This window comes from Delphinapterus leucas, chromosome 16 (genome assembly GCF_059928025.1).
Source record: "Delphinapterus leucas isolate spDelLeu-1000000601 "Yukka" chromosome 16, BTC_Dleu_Yukka2, whole genome shotgun sequence".
Classification (NCBI taxonomy): domain Eukaryota; kingdom Metazoa; phylum Chordata; class Mammalia; order Artiodactyla; family Monodontidae; genus Delphinapterus; species Delphinapterus leucas.
The window spans coordinates 61816178-61832682 of NC_143144.1; the positions used below are offsets into that span (position 1 = coordinate 61816178).

Sequence of the window (16505 nt, forward strand, 5' to 3'; positions counted from 1 at the left end):
CACATTTAGTTAATTGAGACTTCATGTTTTCTTCTAGAAGCTTCAAAGGATGAGTTAGGTGGTCTTCTGGAGGGCTAGCCCAGTATTTCTCTAAAAAGGATAACTTACCCACAACCTCCATCTGAATTGGGCTTTGCCATGTCCTCTGTTTGCTCATTATAGCCCCTGTATTCTGAGAGGTAGCGACAGTATTGTCTGGCTTGTTTTGTTTGCTTTAAAAGGCTTTCAGTGTTAGACAATAGTAGGGTCATGGAGATGTAGTCTGCAGAAAACAAAAAACAACAGAAACTGCAGTTCCTGCAGCTCTGCAGTGCTGCCCCCGTCAGCTTTAGCCTCAGAGCCTCAGTGGACCTGCTTTGAATGGAAGAGAAGATCAGACAACATATATACATATATATATGTATATGTGTGTGTGTGTGTGTGTGTGTGTGTGTGTGTATCCTACCTACCTCTTAGGACCTAAGGCTCAGGTGGGGCTCACATCTTCACCTAGGGATCCTGAAGTCCTGAAGCCACAAGGGAGTCATTGGGCTATTCTCTGTAGCAGTCTTAGCAGTGCTGACTGAGATGAAAAGCCTCCTCCACAGTGAGATTCAGCCATTGTTTTCTTGCCCTCTAACCCCCTCCCCCTCCCCTTTCACTGCAGTAATGGAGGCTGTTCTTTCTTCTGCTTCAGAGATTAGTGGTAGGCTCATCTTCCTTTGCAAGTTTGCCACCCTCTTAGAGGCAGAGGAGGGCCCCATTAAAGTCACGTTTTCCCTGCTCCTGAGAGCTAACAGCCTGTTTGAGGAAGGAAAGCTTATCACACTTTTGAAAGGGTGATGAATGATTCAAGGTGACATAGTAAGTATACAGTGGTGTATGAGAGAGCCTGAATCAGGTAACAGGAAACATTATGAGGAGTTAGGGCTGTTGTCCTCAGAAGCCAAACAGAGCCACCCTCTTTAGCTGAAGGTTTTCCATTTCTGACACAGGGTGATTCTGGTTCCTGCATAGCTGCTTCACCACCATTAGAGTCCTTGCTCTGCCAAAGATGTCTAAGGACATTTTTGCAGGGTACTGGGGGCCCTGGCCCTATACTGTGGTCAGTCTTGGAAAGCTGAAGCTTTCCTTGAAAGACCTTGCTGAACAATCAAGATCACACCATTAGTTAATGCTCTCCAGGGAGATGAGCCAAGTCTGCCCTCTTCTCTCCAGTATGAGATTGGAATGCAGCCTAATTAAATAGGAGGAAGGGGCTGGCCCCTTGGAGATTGGGGGTGGCAGTGGCTGAGTAAAAATCTATAGCTTGATAGATCCATTTCTGAAATTAGAATTCAAGAAAAAAGCTTCATTTGGTCCCTCTCTCTCTTTTTTTTTTTTTTCCAACTCATCCATGTGCTTTTTGCTTTCTTTTGTTCTGTTTTTGCCCCCTCTACTTCACTGTATTATTGTTACCTGGGCCATCCTGATAGAGCCTTTACAGAAAATAAAAAACTAGTGGTTCCTAAACCCATTGACCCACCAAGGTTACTTGGGCGCTTAACAGAAAGATTCTCAGGCCCACTCCCAAAGATATGGATTCAGCAGTTTGCAGGTGGGGCCCAGGAATACGCAATTTCGATAAAAGCACCGTCATTCCTCAGACTGATTTGGGTGTGCATTGACTAAAACCACATTTCCCAGTGTACACCAGGCTACAGAAATACATATAATGCAACATTTTAAAGTATGGTAGGAGAAAAAAAATATGGGATGAAGCCAAGACAGGAGTGAGAAAAGGCAGCACAGTGACCTGTGAGTGTACCATACATAGAAATCCTCTCTCCCCACCTTCATGTATCAGGCAGAGCAGTAATTCTGAACAGCCTCTTTCAATCAGTGAGTGCCACACTCATTACTGCTCACCTGGCTGAGGGCCCCTCAAAGTGATGAACCCACAGCACTGTCTGTTGTTCCTATGCTCCACTGCAGATGCTAGTGTGGTCAGTTCTCTCTCTTTACTCCCAGCCCGCATCCTTCCTTCTGGCCCTGAGGAAGATGCTCAGCACTTGGTTTAGCCATTCCAGGAGAGACCCTCGCTGGAGCTGGGAGTGCCTCTCTCCCACTCCCTCAGGCTAATCCAGCAGTAGCTGCGTGGTTGGGGGAGGGAGCAGTCTGCAGCACTCTGCTCACATTTCCAGCTGGAGGCCATCTTTGGCAGGGCTTTTGAAGGGCAATGCAAGACAGCCTGGTGTGGGGAAGAGAGTGCAAACGAGAGACTGGACACTGAGGAGCAGTGGTCAGCAGTCAGCACAGTTCCTTCTAACAGGAGCAAAGTCGTGCTTTCTGTCTACACTGATCCATAAAATAGACATGTGAAATGTGTAACAGAAAAGTTTAAGGAAATTTCATCTATCTGGAACTCAGGTCCCCAACAACCTCTCATTCAGAAAACACAGCTGTGAAACAAAAATAATTTTTTTAAAAAGGACCTAATTAACCTGCTGATGTGACAAAATGCCTATCTCTAAATCACATATTGGGAAGTTGGCCCTTTTGCTGCCCCCAGCCTGTTTATTGTCAACTTTACGTGATTCTAAAAGTACTTTGCTATTTGGATTTCAAGCCTGCAGCAAGATAAAGAAGAGGAGCCACTGGAGTCAGGCATTGTCAAGAATGAGTAGAAACAGATCAGTTAAACTTTCAGGACAAAGAAAACCAATACGTAGCAAACACTAACTCAAACACTGCTCTATGAATTGGGAGATTGGGATTGACATATATACACTAATATATATATAATAGATAACTAATAAGAACCGCTGTATAAAAAATAATAAAATTTTTAAAAATTTTTTAAAATTACAAAAAATACTGCTCTAAGGGGCTATTTAGGATAGAAATAAACAGTCTGATATATCTTAGTTGACCTAAAAATCACATCACAGTATTCTAGGAAAATAATTGGTCATTATCTTAATCCTTAGTTGCTGAGAAAGGTTGCGTTGTGTTTAGTGTCCTAAGTAAGAGTACTACAAACCACTTTAGAAAGGTTTTTATTTAGAATTGTGATTTTTAAAAAATCTGTTACGGAGATGTACATCTTCGTGAAAAACAAACAAAAAATAATAATGTGGTGCTTTAAGGGGTTTGCCTCCAACTCTCCAACATTAAAATTTTATTTTACGTTGCCTTCCTTAGTTATCTAAAGGGTTGTAGGGAGGGCTTGTGATTAATTTGTGCATATCATTATAAGGGTAGAGAGTTAACAAGGGTAGAGATATTAACAATAATAAAAATCACTAACATTTATTGAGCATTCCTAGGTGCCAAATGCTGTCCTAATGCCTATTATCTAATTTAACAGATAATGGATTCATCACATAATAATGTGAGGTGCATTAAATTGGCATCCTAACTTGAGGATCTCAGAACACCTCAGAAAAGAATAAACACTGTAATTTCCCATATACAGAAATGGAAGTTTCAAAGAAACTAAAATATAGAAAACTGACTGAGGTATGTTAGATGTTTGTGGCAGGGCAAGAAATGCAACCCAAAGATCCTGATGAAATCCTCTTTTTTTCCTCATATAACATTTCTCTTGCTCCTTTGCATAATGAGTATACTCCCTCCCCTTTCTCCTTTTTCCTTCACCCTAGATGCTTTTCCCCCTTACCACAATAATATTGATTCTCTTACCTCTAATGCGTCACTAGCAGACTTACTTGTAGGCTAGTTTAACCTCAAATATAGCAACCATCCAGTAAAATTTCTTGGTAAAAATCCTTTTAAACTCTCATGATCTCTTAACACACTTTGGAATATTTTCATCACTGTCCAGAGTATTATGTATTTTCCCCACTGCTTATCATCCCTTGCTCTGTACCCATCAGTTAATTGAGTTTCTTCTTTGTGGTATTCCTGTCAATATTTATAGAACAGGTAGGTGGTATGAATTTTTGTTCTTTCTGCAGATTCTCTTGATTTGGAAGTTTGTACCCCCAATGTGTCAGCCCTGCCTTTCACCATTGCTTCAACATCCCCACAAGGGAAGTTCAAAGGTTCCTCAGCTCTTACTTTCTTGAGGTTTCTGATATTTTTATATGCATCACTACTTCATAAAAATAACTCTCAGTCATTGTGCTCTTCATGTTGACAGAGTTGCAACTGAATCATATAAATTATTTGCTCAGAATAAGAAAAGAAATGCTTATGTAGCATCATTCATTCATTCAACAGTCATTCATTGAGCATCTACAATGTGCATTGTGATAGGCTGTGGGCTTCCAGAGGTGAACTAGACAGAAGGGGTCCAGGTTTCCATGTAAATTACATCCTGGTTCAATTGTTCTCTAATAGTGATTCACCCTCCCAGGGACGTTTAGCAGTGTCTGGAGACATTGTTCATTTTCACAACTGGGAGGCAGGGCACGTGCTACTGGCATCTAGTGGATAGAGGTCAGGGATGCTGCTAAAAATTCTACGTTCATAGGACAGCCCCCCACAACAAGGAATTACCCAGATAATGATAAGAGCTAAAAAGCAGAGTGGGGACTTCCCTGGTGGCGCAGTGGTTAAGAATCTGCCTGCCAATGCAGGGGACACGGGTTAGATCCCTGGTCCGGGAAGATCCCACATGCCGCGGAACAACTAAGCCTGTGCGCCACAACTACCGAGCCTGCGCTCTAGAGCCCACAAACCACACCTACTGAGCCCGCGTGCTGCAACTACTGAAGCCCACGCGCCTAGAGCCGGCGCTCCGCAACAAGAAAAGCCACCGCAATGAGAAGCCTGCACACTGCAACGAAGAGCAGCCCCCGCTCGCCGCAACTAGAGAAAGCCCACGCGCAGCAACGAAGACCCAACGCAGCCAAAAATAAATAAATAAATCTATTTTTTAAATATAATAAATAAATAAAAATCAGAGTGGCCAGTTTCAAATGGGGGCTTTTTTCTAAGTTGTCTTCCCACTGGAGGTACCTTTTTCTAATCTACACGAAGTTCCTTCATGGGCTAGCAGCTGCCCTGGTTTAAGGTAAAATCACGTGCTAGATCGGTGTGGAAGGGGTACTTAAACTGGATGCTGAGGAAGACCTGTCTTAGTAAAGGGCATTTGAACTGAATCTAGTTATGACATGATGTCAGTCATGTGAAGACCCACCACAGAGCATTCCAAACAGAGGAAATAGCTAGCCTAAAGGGCCTGGGATAGCAATGAACTTGGTAAGTTTAAGGAGCAAAAGAGAAGGCCAGGGTAGCTGAAACACATTGAGCAAGGGGAAAAGTAGAGGCCATGCTGAGGAGTTTGGACTTAATTCCAAAACTGTTGGAGGGTTTTAGGAAGATGAGCAATCGGATCCACTGTGTTTTTAAAAGATCCTCTGGTTTCTCAAGAATCACAGATTTAAAGCTATTTTTCTTCTGTGCCTGGGTTTGCACCTGGAGGAACTTAAAGCAAAAGTATTATATGAACTTAGTTTCTTTTTAAAAAAATATTATAATTTCAATCTGCCATTTGGATTAAAAAAAAATTCCTTGGAGTGTTTATGCTTCCTCCTATCTGTCATGAAAATGCTTTCAGTAAAGTGATTGAGTAGCAGACTTCCAGGAAACCATCAAAACAAATGGAGGCAGAGAAGACTTGCCATCCCCTCTGTGCTGTCCACAGTTGGAATTTTCTGAATCTAAGCTCCTGACCTGAGCCTTTGGTTTGGGAAAGTACATGTAACAACTGAGTGATTCAGCAGTAATACAGCAAGCAAGGGAAGGACAGTAAGTAAGTAAAAAATAAATATTTCCCCAGTATTCAGTTTAGAACCATGTGCTCTGTGGCAGAAATGTATCCACATCTCCTGGGGACCTTTATGAAAAAATGCGGATGCTGGGACCCCACCCTAGAACAAATGAATCAGAATCTGGGCTGGGGGACAGGTCTGGATTTTTAATGTGTAGGCAGGGTTGAGAATCCTTGCTTTCTCAATCTCAGTCTCAGTCTCCATGAATGCCAGCTGCTTTGGCCTAAATATGTTGGACATGTCTTGCTTTTCAGGATAACATTGGGCAGCTGGAGAATGATCTGAGGAACACCAAGAGTGAGATGGCCCGTCACCTTCGGGAGTACCAGGACTTGCTCAATGTCAAAATGGCTCTTGACATTGAGATAGCAGCTTACAGGTATGTCACAGGGCATGCTCACCCAAGCAGATCCCATCACCTGGGGCATCTCTACCCAAATAAGTGGTTTTAGTCTCTCTGATTTCTGATGGGTGAGGGGGGCGGGGGTTAAGGAAGGGCATCACGGGCTCCTTCCAGGTGAGCTGACCCTTATGTCCCTCGACTTGGTTATATCCCAGCTCCACCTTACTAGGCCTGGAGTAGTCTACCTATCTCTGCAAGGATTTAAGGGGATAATGTGAGTGCACAGAGGTTGAAATAAAATCCATCAGACTCTAACTTTAAAAATAAGGTTCATGTAACATAGAAAGTCCCAACAGGTGAGGTATCCCCCTGGATTCCTACTCAAGCAATATGTAAGTGAACATTTACCTCTAAAAAAAATAAATACAGGGTGGGGGTGGTGGTGGTGTGATGAATTGGGAGATTGGGATTGACATGTATACACTAATATGTATAAAATAGATAACTAATAAGAACCTGCTGTATAAAAAAATAAATTAAATAAAGTTCTAAATAAATAACAGCAGCTACTATTTTTTGAATGACTACTGCGTGCCAGGCACTATATTAGATACTGCATATAAATTAACTAGGTATCAAGTCATATTATTCCCATTTTGCAGATGAGAAAACTTGAACCACAGACTGTGCAACATGCTCAAAGTCACAGTGCTAGTAATGGAAGAGCTCAAACTCAACCCCAGATCTGTCTGAAAATTTTTTCTTTTTTTCCTTACACTATGTATACTACTTCAAAACAAAACTCCAAGAGGAGTTGATAGTGTTTTGAGTTTCTGATTTAAAAAAAAATGATAAAAATTATTAGAGTTATGAGAGAAAAAGGTATTGGGGCCATGCTTTTATGATGCTGTTTAAGCCAGGCTGGGAAAAAACTTGGTATTTGAAACAGTGTAATTCACTGGTTTCTGTTATTGCTGATTCCATTTCCTTTGTACCCCTACACGTTGAAAAAAATACAAATCTCAAGTTCAGGCTGATTAGGCAATTCCTTTGTGGACTTCTTACCTTCTTATCCCTGTTGCACTTAAGGTGTTAATTAGTAAAATTACTTCTCCTTAGAGCTTTGTAGACTCTAAGTGCCAAAAATGGGTGTGATGAAACCAAGGGGAGTTGTAGGGTTTTTTTAAACGTATTTGCGAATAGGATAGGTTTCCCCTTGACAGTGCTTTAAACGCAGCTTGTGCTAAAGATTTGTGAGTGTGTGTGTGTGTGTGTGTGAGTGTGTGTTTGAGTGTGTGTGTGCACATGCCAGATAAAGTCCAGGTCTTTGAGCCTTGAAATTCAATATTTATTGGCCTCAATCTCATGAAGAAACTGCAAAATCTTTCTAATCTTTCTAAAATGAATAGAGGCTGGAGGGTTAAATTCTTTAAAAGTTTCAAGTTGACTTCCTGAGAGTTTTTCTCTGTTGGATTTACAGGAAACTGCTGGAAGGCGAAGAGACACGTTTTAGCACCAGTGGATTAAGCATTTCAGGGCTGAATCCACTTCCCAATCCAAGCTATCTGCTCCCTCCTAGAATCCTCAGTTCTACCACCTCCAAAGTCTCATCCACTGGGCTGTCTCTTAAGAAAGAGGAGGAGGAAGAGGAGGCTTCTAAGGTAGCCACGAAGAAAACCTCCCAGATAGGGGAAAGTTTTGAAGAAATATTGGAGGAGACAGTGATATCTGCTAAGAAAACCGAGAAATCAAATATAGAAGAAAGCACCATTTCAAGCCAAAAAATATAATTCTGTTGCTTGAAAAAAGTTAATGCTTAAGAGGGGATAATATGCATTTGACTTGTTAAACAGCCTATTCCTGATCCAAAACACCTGTCGCCACTATACAATGTTTTCAAGGCTTCAGTCACATATTTAGCATTGAATACTTACTTTCTCTAATAAGAAAACCACACCTTAGATTGGAGCAAACCGCAGTCCTAGAGCAATCACAGAGGAGTTATCTAAGAATGCAGCTTTCTCACCTAAACCTTAGGCTTCACAGCAATAGATGATTCAGGTACAGAGGAAGTACAAACTAAGGTACTAAATCTGTGATCATCATCATTTTGCTGTGAATTGAAATTAAAACCTATATTCACTCACCATACCCAGCCATTACCCAGCTATTTAATCTCACTCTAGATACCTAAAACATAAGGTCACTGCCAAAGATAAACCCACGGTCCACACCTGACACCACTCTGATAGAACTGTTTCACAAATGATAGGTGTTTGTTTAATGGACTCTTTCCCTCCCATCCCCCCTCAATTCCATATATCCTTTTCTTCCATTCAGAAGAAAAAAAAAAAAAGGCTAGTGTAGTATTTATCCCTTTGAAATACATTTCGGTTCTTCTCAAAAGAACTTACCCCCTTTAGCTCTCTCTGCTCAATAAGTAGAATTAGATGCATGCTGACCATTTCTGTGATTTGTGTAGTGACTTCTCCCTGTCCATTTCATGTCCTTCTATTGCTATAGTTTAAAAGAAATGGCAGTGATAAGTTTTATGGGTTGCCCCCAACAAATAAAATATTGAAAAAAGTCCCTAGATTTTAGGCTTTTAGCTTATTCAAATCCACTTAATCAGGAAAAAGGAATACTTCATTGAGTGTAGCTTTTCACCTTAACTTTAGAAGCACAGTTAATCCCAAACTGTGATTAAGCTGACCTTAGATTTAGTAGTATAAGCTAGAAGAGGTATTTGTATGAAGGGGAAAAGCCAAGGTCTCATTTATCTGTGGCAGTTCATTTGTGGTGATAGAGAATTAGCTGTTTCATGCCTTTACCCTTAGACAGAATCCACATATTCCCCTTCCCACTAGTCTAGGTCCTAAGGAGGCCTTGGTTTCACTCTTACACCTTTTAAGAGTGCTAAGTATAGATTATGTTATCACCAGGACACAATGCTCCTGCCCAAAAGTAAAAGACACTTCTGGTCAATCAACACCACCAGCGAATACAAAAAAGAAATATTTCTCTTTTCTAAAAGAGTCTTGCCCAAACAGTTTTCCCACTGCTGCATGGTTAGTGGGGTCTCCCTTCCCTGCTGGAGACGAAGAGATACTCAGACCAGAGAAGAGGCACACATGCTCCTACTCACATGCTAGGAAGTAGATTCTGGAGAGTTCAGTTTTCATCTGCCCAGCTGTGTAGCAGCTGCATTGCCCAGTCTTCCATGTGTGCCAAGTTTGATGCAGAATTAATTCTCTGTTGGAGTCACTTCCACCAGATCTAAAGAGTTGCTATATCTCTGTCACACATCTCCATTAGGAACTCTGTGGTGAAAAGGACATGATGCTTTTACTGAACTTTCTTATCCTAGCACATGCTTCAGTCGTTCACGGAACTTGAAAGAATACTTTTCGCTTCTTCCTTTCCCTTACTCCACCCCATCTTTACTCCCCACACTTACTGTAAAATGTTAGTAAAATGAGAATTAAAAGTCACATGAATCCCACCAACATAACTTGTGTTTCGTGGTTTTTGCTGCTTTAACTGAGAGAAGCACTGTTTTGGTTCAGTGAGACAGGTGTACCCCCAAGTCATTCAGAAACCATATGTTGTCTGTTTCCTGCATCCACATTTAATTTCATTTAATGTTATTTTGTTTGTTTGTTTTTTCCCTGCCAAGGCCTTCGGGCAGTCTGCAGACTGTCTGGTCTGAAACACATAATGCACTAAGTGGACAGTTCATGGCAGGAAGTGGGGAAATCAAATCAATCAAATGATGAAAGACAGTGTATTCTGTACCTGGATAATAATTTTTTTTGAATTTTATATTTTTTTAAACAGCAGGTTCTTATTAGTTATCTATTTTATGCATATTAGTGTATACATGTCAATCCCAATCTCCCAGTTCATCCCACCACCACCACCACCCCCCGCTTTCCCCCCTTGGTGTCCATACATTTGTTCTCTACATGTCTCTATTTCTGCCTTGCAAACCGGTTCATCTGTAGCATTTTTCTAGATTCCTCATATATACGTTAATATACAATATTTGTTTTTCTCTTTCTGACTTACTTCACTCTGTATGACAGTCTCTAAGTCCATCCACATCTCTACAAATGACCTAATTTCGTTCCTTTTTATGGCTGAGTAATATTCCACTATGTATGTACCACATCTTCTTTATGCATTTGTCTGTCGATGGGCATTTAGGTGGCTTCCATGTCCTGGCTATTGTAAATATTGCTGCAATGAACATTGGGGTGCATGTGTCTTTTTGAATTATGGTTTTCTCTGGGTATATGCCCAGTAGTGGGATTGCTGGGTCATATGGTAATTCTGTTTTTAGTTTTTTAAGGAACCTCCATACTGTTCTCCATGGTGGCTGTATCAATTCACATTCCCATCAACAGTGCAGGAGGGTTCCCTTTTCTCCACACCCTCTCCAGCATTTGTTGTTTGTAGATTTGCTGATGATGCCCATTCTGACTGGTGTGAGGTGATACCTCATTGTAGTTTTGATTTGCATTTCTCTAATAACTAGTCATGTTGAGCAGCTTTTCATGTGTTTCTTTGCCATCTGTATGTCTTCTTTGCATAAATGTCTATTTACGTCTTCTGCCCATTTTCTGACTGGGTTGTTTTTTTAATATTGAGCTGCATGACCTGTTTATGTATTTTGGAGATTAATCCTTTGTCCGTTGATTCATTTGCAAATATTTTCTCCCATTCTGAGGGTTGTCTTTTCAGCTTGTTTATAGTTTCCTTTGCTGTGCAAAAGCTTTTAAGTTTCATTAGGTCCCATTTGTTTATTTTTGTTTTTATTTCCATTACTCTAGGAGGTGTGTCCAAAAAAGATCTTATTGTGATTTGTGTCAAAGAGTGTTCTTCCTATGTTTTCCTCTAAGAGTTTTATAGTGTCTGGTGTTACATTTAGGTCTCTAATCCATTTTGAGTTTATTTTTGTGTATGGTGTTAGGGAGTGTTCTAATTCCATTCTTTTACATGTAGCTGTCCAGTTTTCCCAGCACCACTTATTGAAGAGACTGTCTTTTCTCCATTGTATATCCTTGCCTCCTTTGTCATAGATTAGTTGACCATAGGTGCATGGGTTTATCTCTGGTCTTTCTATCCTGTTCCGCTGATCTATATTTCTGTTTTTGTGCCAGGACCATATTGTCTTGATTACTGTGGCTTCGTAGTATAGTCTGAACTCAGGAAGTCTGATTCCTCCAGCTCCATTTTTTCCCCTCAAGATTGCTTTAGCTATTTGGGGTCTTTTGTGTCTCCATACAAATTTTAAGATTTTTTGTTCTAGTTTTGTAAAAAATGCCATTGGTAATTTGATAGGGATTGCATTGAATCTGTAGATTGCTTTGGGTAGTATAGTCATTTTCACAATATTGATTCTTCCAATCCAAGAACATGGTATATCTCTCCATCTGTTTCTGTCATTTTGATTTCTTTCATCAGTGCCTTGTAGTTTTCTGAGTACAGGTCTTTGACCTCCTTAGGTAGGTTTCTTCCTAGGCATTTTATTCTTTTTGTTGCAGTGGTGAATGGGGTTGTTCCCTTAATTTCTCTTTCTGATCTTTCATTGTTAGTGTATAGGAATGCAAGAGATTTCTGTGCATTCGTTTTGTATCCTGCTACTTTACCCAATTCATTGATTAGCTATAGTAGTTTTCTGGTGGCATCTTTAGGATTCTCTATGTATAGTATCATGTCATCTGCAAACAGTGACAGTTTTATGTCTTCTTTTCCAATTTGTATTCCTTTTATTTCTTTTTCTTCTCTGATTGCCATGGCTAGGACTTCCAAAACTATGTTGAATAACAGTGGCGAGAGCAGACATCCTTGTCTTGTTCCTGATCTTAGAGGAAATGCTTTCAGTTTTTCACCATTGAGAATGATGTTGGCTGTGGGTTTATCGTATATGGCCTTTATTGTGTTGAGGTAGGTTCCCTCTATGCCCACTTTCTGGAGAGTTTTTAATCACAAATGGGTGTTGAATTTTGTCAAAAGCTTTTTCTGCATCTATTGAGATGATCATATGGTTTTTATTCTTCAATTTGTTAATATGGTGTATCACGTTGATTGATTTGCATGTATTGAAGAATCCTTGCATCCCTGGGGTAAATCCCACTTGATCGTGGTGTATGATCCTTTTAATGTGATGTTGGATTCTGTTTGCTAGTATATTGTTGAGGATTTTTGCATCTATATTCATCAGTGATATTGGTCTGTAATTTTCTTTTTTTTTTTTGTAGTATCTTTGTCTGGTTTTGGTGTCAGGATGATGGCGGCCTTGTAGAATGAGTGTGGGATTGTTCTTTCCTCTTAAATTTTTTGGAAGGGTTTGAGAAGGATGGGTGTTAGCTCTTCTCTAAATGTTTGATAGAATTCACCTGTAAAGCCATCTGGACCTGGACTTTTGTTTGTTGGAAGATTTTTAATCACAGTTTCAATTTCATTACTTGTGATTGGTCTGTTCATATTTTCTATCTCTTCCTGGTTCAGTCTTGGAAGGTTATACCTTTCTAAGAATTTGTCCATTTCTTCCAGGTTGTCCATTTTATTGGCATAGAGTTGCTTGTAGTAATCTCTTGTAATGCTTTGTATTTCTGCAGTGTCCATTGTAACTTCTTCTTTTTCTTTTCTAATTTTATTGATTTGAGTCTTCTCCCTCCTTTTCTTGATGAGTCTGGCTAAACGTTTATCAATTTTGTTTATCTTCTCAAAGAACCAGCTTCTAGTTTTATTGATCTTTGCTATTGTTTTCTTTGTTTCTATTTCATTTATTTCTGCTCTGACCGTTATGATTTCTTTCCTTCTAGTAACTTTGGGTTTTGTTTGTTCTTCTTTCTCTAGTTCCTTTAGGTGTAAGGTTAGATTATTTATCTGAGAGTTTTCTTGTTTCTATAAACTTCCCTCTTAGAACTGCTTTTGCTGCATCTCATAGGTTTTGGATCATCGTGTTTTCGTTGTCATTTGTCTCTAGGTATTTTTTGATTTCCTCTTTGATTTCTTCAGTGATCTCTTGGTTATTTAGTAACGTATTGTTTAGCCTCCATGTGTTTGTGTTTTTTACGGGGTTTTTTCCCCATAATTTATTTCTAATCTCATAGCATTGTGGTCAGAAAAGATGCTTACTATGATTTCAATTTTCTTAAATTTACCGAGGCTTGATTTGGGACCCAAGATGTGATCTATCTATCTGGGAGAATGTTCCATGCTCACTTGAGAAGAAAGTGTAATCTGCTGTTTTCGGATGTAATGTCCTATAAATATCAATTAAATCTATCTGGTCTATTGTGTCATTTAAAGATTGTGTTTCCTTACTAATTTTCTGTCTGGATGATCTGTCCATTAAGTGAGGTGATAAAGTCCCCCACTATTATTGTGTTACTGTTGGTTTCCTCTTTTATATTTATAATTGTTATATCTTCTTCTTGGATTGATCCCTTGATCATTATGTAGTGACCTTCCTTGTCTCTTGTAAACAGTCTTTATTTTAAAGTCTATCTGATATGAGTATTGCTACTGCAGCTTTCTTTTGATTTCCATTTGCATGGAATATCTTTTTCCATACCCTCACTTTCAGTCTGTATGTGTCCCTAGGTCTGAAGTGGGTCTCTTGTAGACAGCATATATATGTGTCTTGTTTTTGTATCCATTCAGCAAGCCTGTGTCTTTTGGTTGGAGCATTTAATCCATTCACATTTAAGGTAATTATCAATAGGCATGTTCCTATTACCATTTTCTTAATTGTTTTGGGTTTGTTTTTGTAGGTCCTTTTCTTTTCTTGTGTTTTGCCCTTAGAGAAGATCCTTTAGCATTTGTTGTAGAGCTGGTTTGGTGGTGCTGAATTCTCTTAGCTTTTTCTTGTCTGTAAAGCTTTTGATTTCTCCATCAAATCTGAATGAGATCCTTGCCAGGTAGAGTCACCTTGGTTGTAGTTTCTTCCCTTTCATCACTTTAAATATATCATGCCACTCCCTTTTGGCTTGTAGAGTTTCTGCTGAGAAATCAGCTGTTAACCTTATGGGAGTTCCCTTGTATGTTATTTGTGGTTTTTCCCTTGTTGCTTTTAATAATTTTTCTTTGTCTTTGATTTTTGTCAATTGATTTCTGTGTGTCTCGGTGTGTTTCTCCTTAGGTTTATCCTGCCTGGGACTCTCTGTGCTTCCTGGACTTGGGTGGCTATTTCCTTTCCCATGTTAGGGAAGTTTTCAACTATAATCTCATCAAATATTTTCTCTGGTCCTTCCTCTCTCTCTTCTCCTTCTGGGACCCACTATAATGTGAATGCTGTTGCATTTAATGTTGTCCCAGAGGTCTCTTAGGCTGTCTTCATTTCTTTTCATTCTTTTCTCTTTATTCTGTTCCGCAGCAGTGAATTCCACCATTCTGTCTTCCAGGTCTCTTATCCGTTCTTCTGCCTCAATTATTCTGCTATTGATTCCTTCTAGTGTATTTTTCATTTCAGTTACTGTATTGTTCACCTCTGTTTGTTTGTTCTTTAATTCTTATAGGTCTTTGTTAAACATTTCTTGTATCTTCTCCATCTTTGCCTCCATTCTTTTTCCAAGGTCCTGGATCATCTTCACTATCATTATTCTGAATTCTTTTTCTGAAAGGTTGCCTATCTCCACTTCATTTAGTTGTTTTTCAGGGGTTTTATCTTGTTCCTTCATCTGGTACATAGCCCTCTGCCTTTTCATCTTGTCTCTCTTTCTGTGAATGTGGTTTTTGTTCCACAGGCTGCAGGGTTGTAGGTCTTACTTCTGCTGTCTGCCCTCTGGTGGATGAGGCTATCTAAGAGGCTTGTGCAAGCTTCCTGATGGGAAGGACTGATGGTGGGTAGAGCTGGGTGTTGCTCTGGTGGGCAGAGCTCAGTAAAACTTTAATCCACTTGTTTGCTGATGGGTAGGGCTGAGTTCCCTCTCTGTTGGTTGTTTGGCCTGAGGTGACCCAGCACTGGAGGCTACAGGTGCTTTGGTGGGGCTAATGGCAGACTCTGGGAGGGCTCATGCCAAGGAGCACCTCCCAGAACTTCTGCCACCAGTGCCCCTCTCCTCACAGTGAGCCACAACTTCCCCCTGCCTCTGCAGGAAACCCTCCAACACTAGCAGGTAGGTCTGGCTCCATCTCCTACGGGGTCACAGCTCCTCCCTGGGTCCTCATTGCGCACACCACTCTGTGTGCCCTGCAAGAGTGGAGTCTCTGTTTCCCCCAGTCCCGTTGAAGTCCTGCAATCAAATCCTGCCAGCCTTCAACGTCTGATTCTCTGAGACTTCCTCCTCCTGTTGCCGGACCCCCAGGTTGGGAAGCCTGACATGGGGCTCAGAACCTTCACTCCAGTAGTGGGTGGACTTCCGTGGTATAATTGTTCTCCAGTTTGTGAGTCACCCACCCAGCAGTCATGGGATTTGATTTTATTGTGATTGCGCCCCTCCTACCGTCTCATTGCAGTCTCTCCTTTGTCTTTGGATGTGGGGTATCTTTCTTGGTGAGTTCCAGTGTCTACCTGTCGATGATTGCCCAGCAGTTAGTTGTGATTCCGTTGCTCTCATAAGAGGAAGTGAGCACACATCCTTCTACTCTGCCACCTTGAACCAATCGCGTTCTGGATAATAATTTAACTAGCTTAACTTGGTGAAGATTTCTGAGAATGAACTGGCAGAAGTCACATGATAAAAAGTTCTTCAAAATGATAAGAATCTTTTCCTTCTTTGAAAATGAGGCTATACTTTTGCAGAACCCAGATGTCTAGGTAGAACATGGGCAGCAGTAGTAGAATTTTCCTCTACTATAATGATTCTTAACCTTTTTTGGGATTAAACACCCCTTGGAGAAAGCTATGGATCCTCTTCCCAAAAAAGAATGCACACACAAAACTGTAAAGATCAAGGGGCTTGTGACTCCTTTAGGACTATCTACTTGGGGTATCCAGGAGTCCATGGACGCCAAGTTGAGATTCCCTAAGGCCATCCCAGGTTCCAGGATGGAGACTGCAAATGAGGGAATATATGGATGCAATTCACAGCTGGTGCTAGTGGTTGAAGCTGGAGCTTGCTGAATCCCGAACAATACTGTCATTCTTAGTCCATCTGGCTAAGGGCAGTTTCATGCCACTTGAAGATACATTAGTGGTACTGCTAGTGAAAAAGATGTTAGTTGCACATTAACAATGAGAGTTTTGTAGTAATCAAAACATCTTTCAGGGCCTATTAAGGAACAACAGTCTCATCAATACACGGGTTTGTAATGTAGATGTTGGTTGCCGCTTCTAAGAATAGTACTAGATGGTTAATAAATCCTTCTCTATGCAAGACCAGAGTCCTTTCATTAATTTATATAATTTCTGGCTCTGACTCATTTGTATCTCCTATTTTCAATGAGTCGCC

General features: G+C 40.4%; 1 protein-coding gene across 2 annotated transcripts in view; it reads left to right on the forward strand.

Moving 5' to 3' along the window:
- The window catches only part of INA (internexin neuronal intermediate filament protein alpha), a 28939-nt gene that overhangs the window by 2706 nt on the left and 9728 nt on the right, over nucleotides 1–16505 (forward strand). The window contains exons 2-3 of one of the 2 annotated variants that reach the window (XM_022568879.3): nucleotides 6014–6138; nucleotides 7583–13735. In XM_022568879.3, coding sequence (XP_022424587.1) covers nucleotides 6014–6138; nucleotides 7583–7892 — 435 coding nt within the window. In that variant the 3' untranslated portion in view covers nucleotides 7893–13735. Of the gene's footprint in view, nucleotides 1–6013; nucleotides 6139–7582; nucleotides 13736–16505 lie in introns of those variants that run through there. The other variant, XM_089897330.1, reaches the window with a different exon arrangement.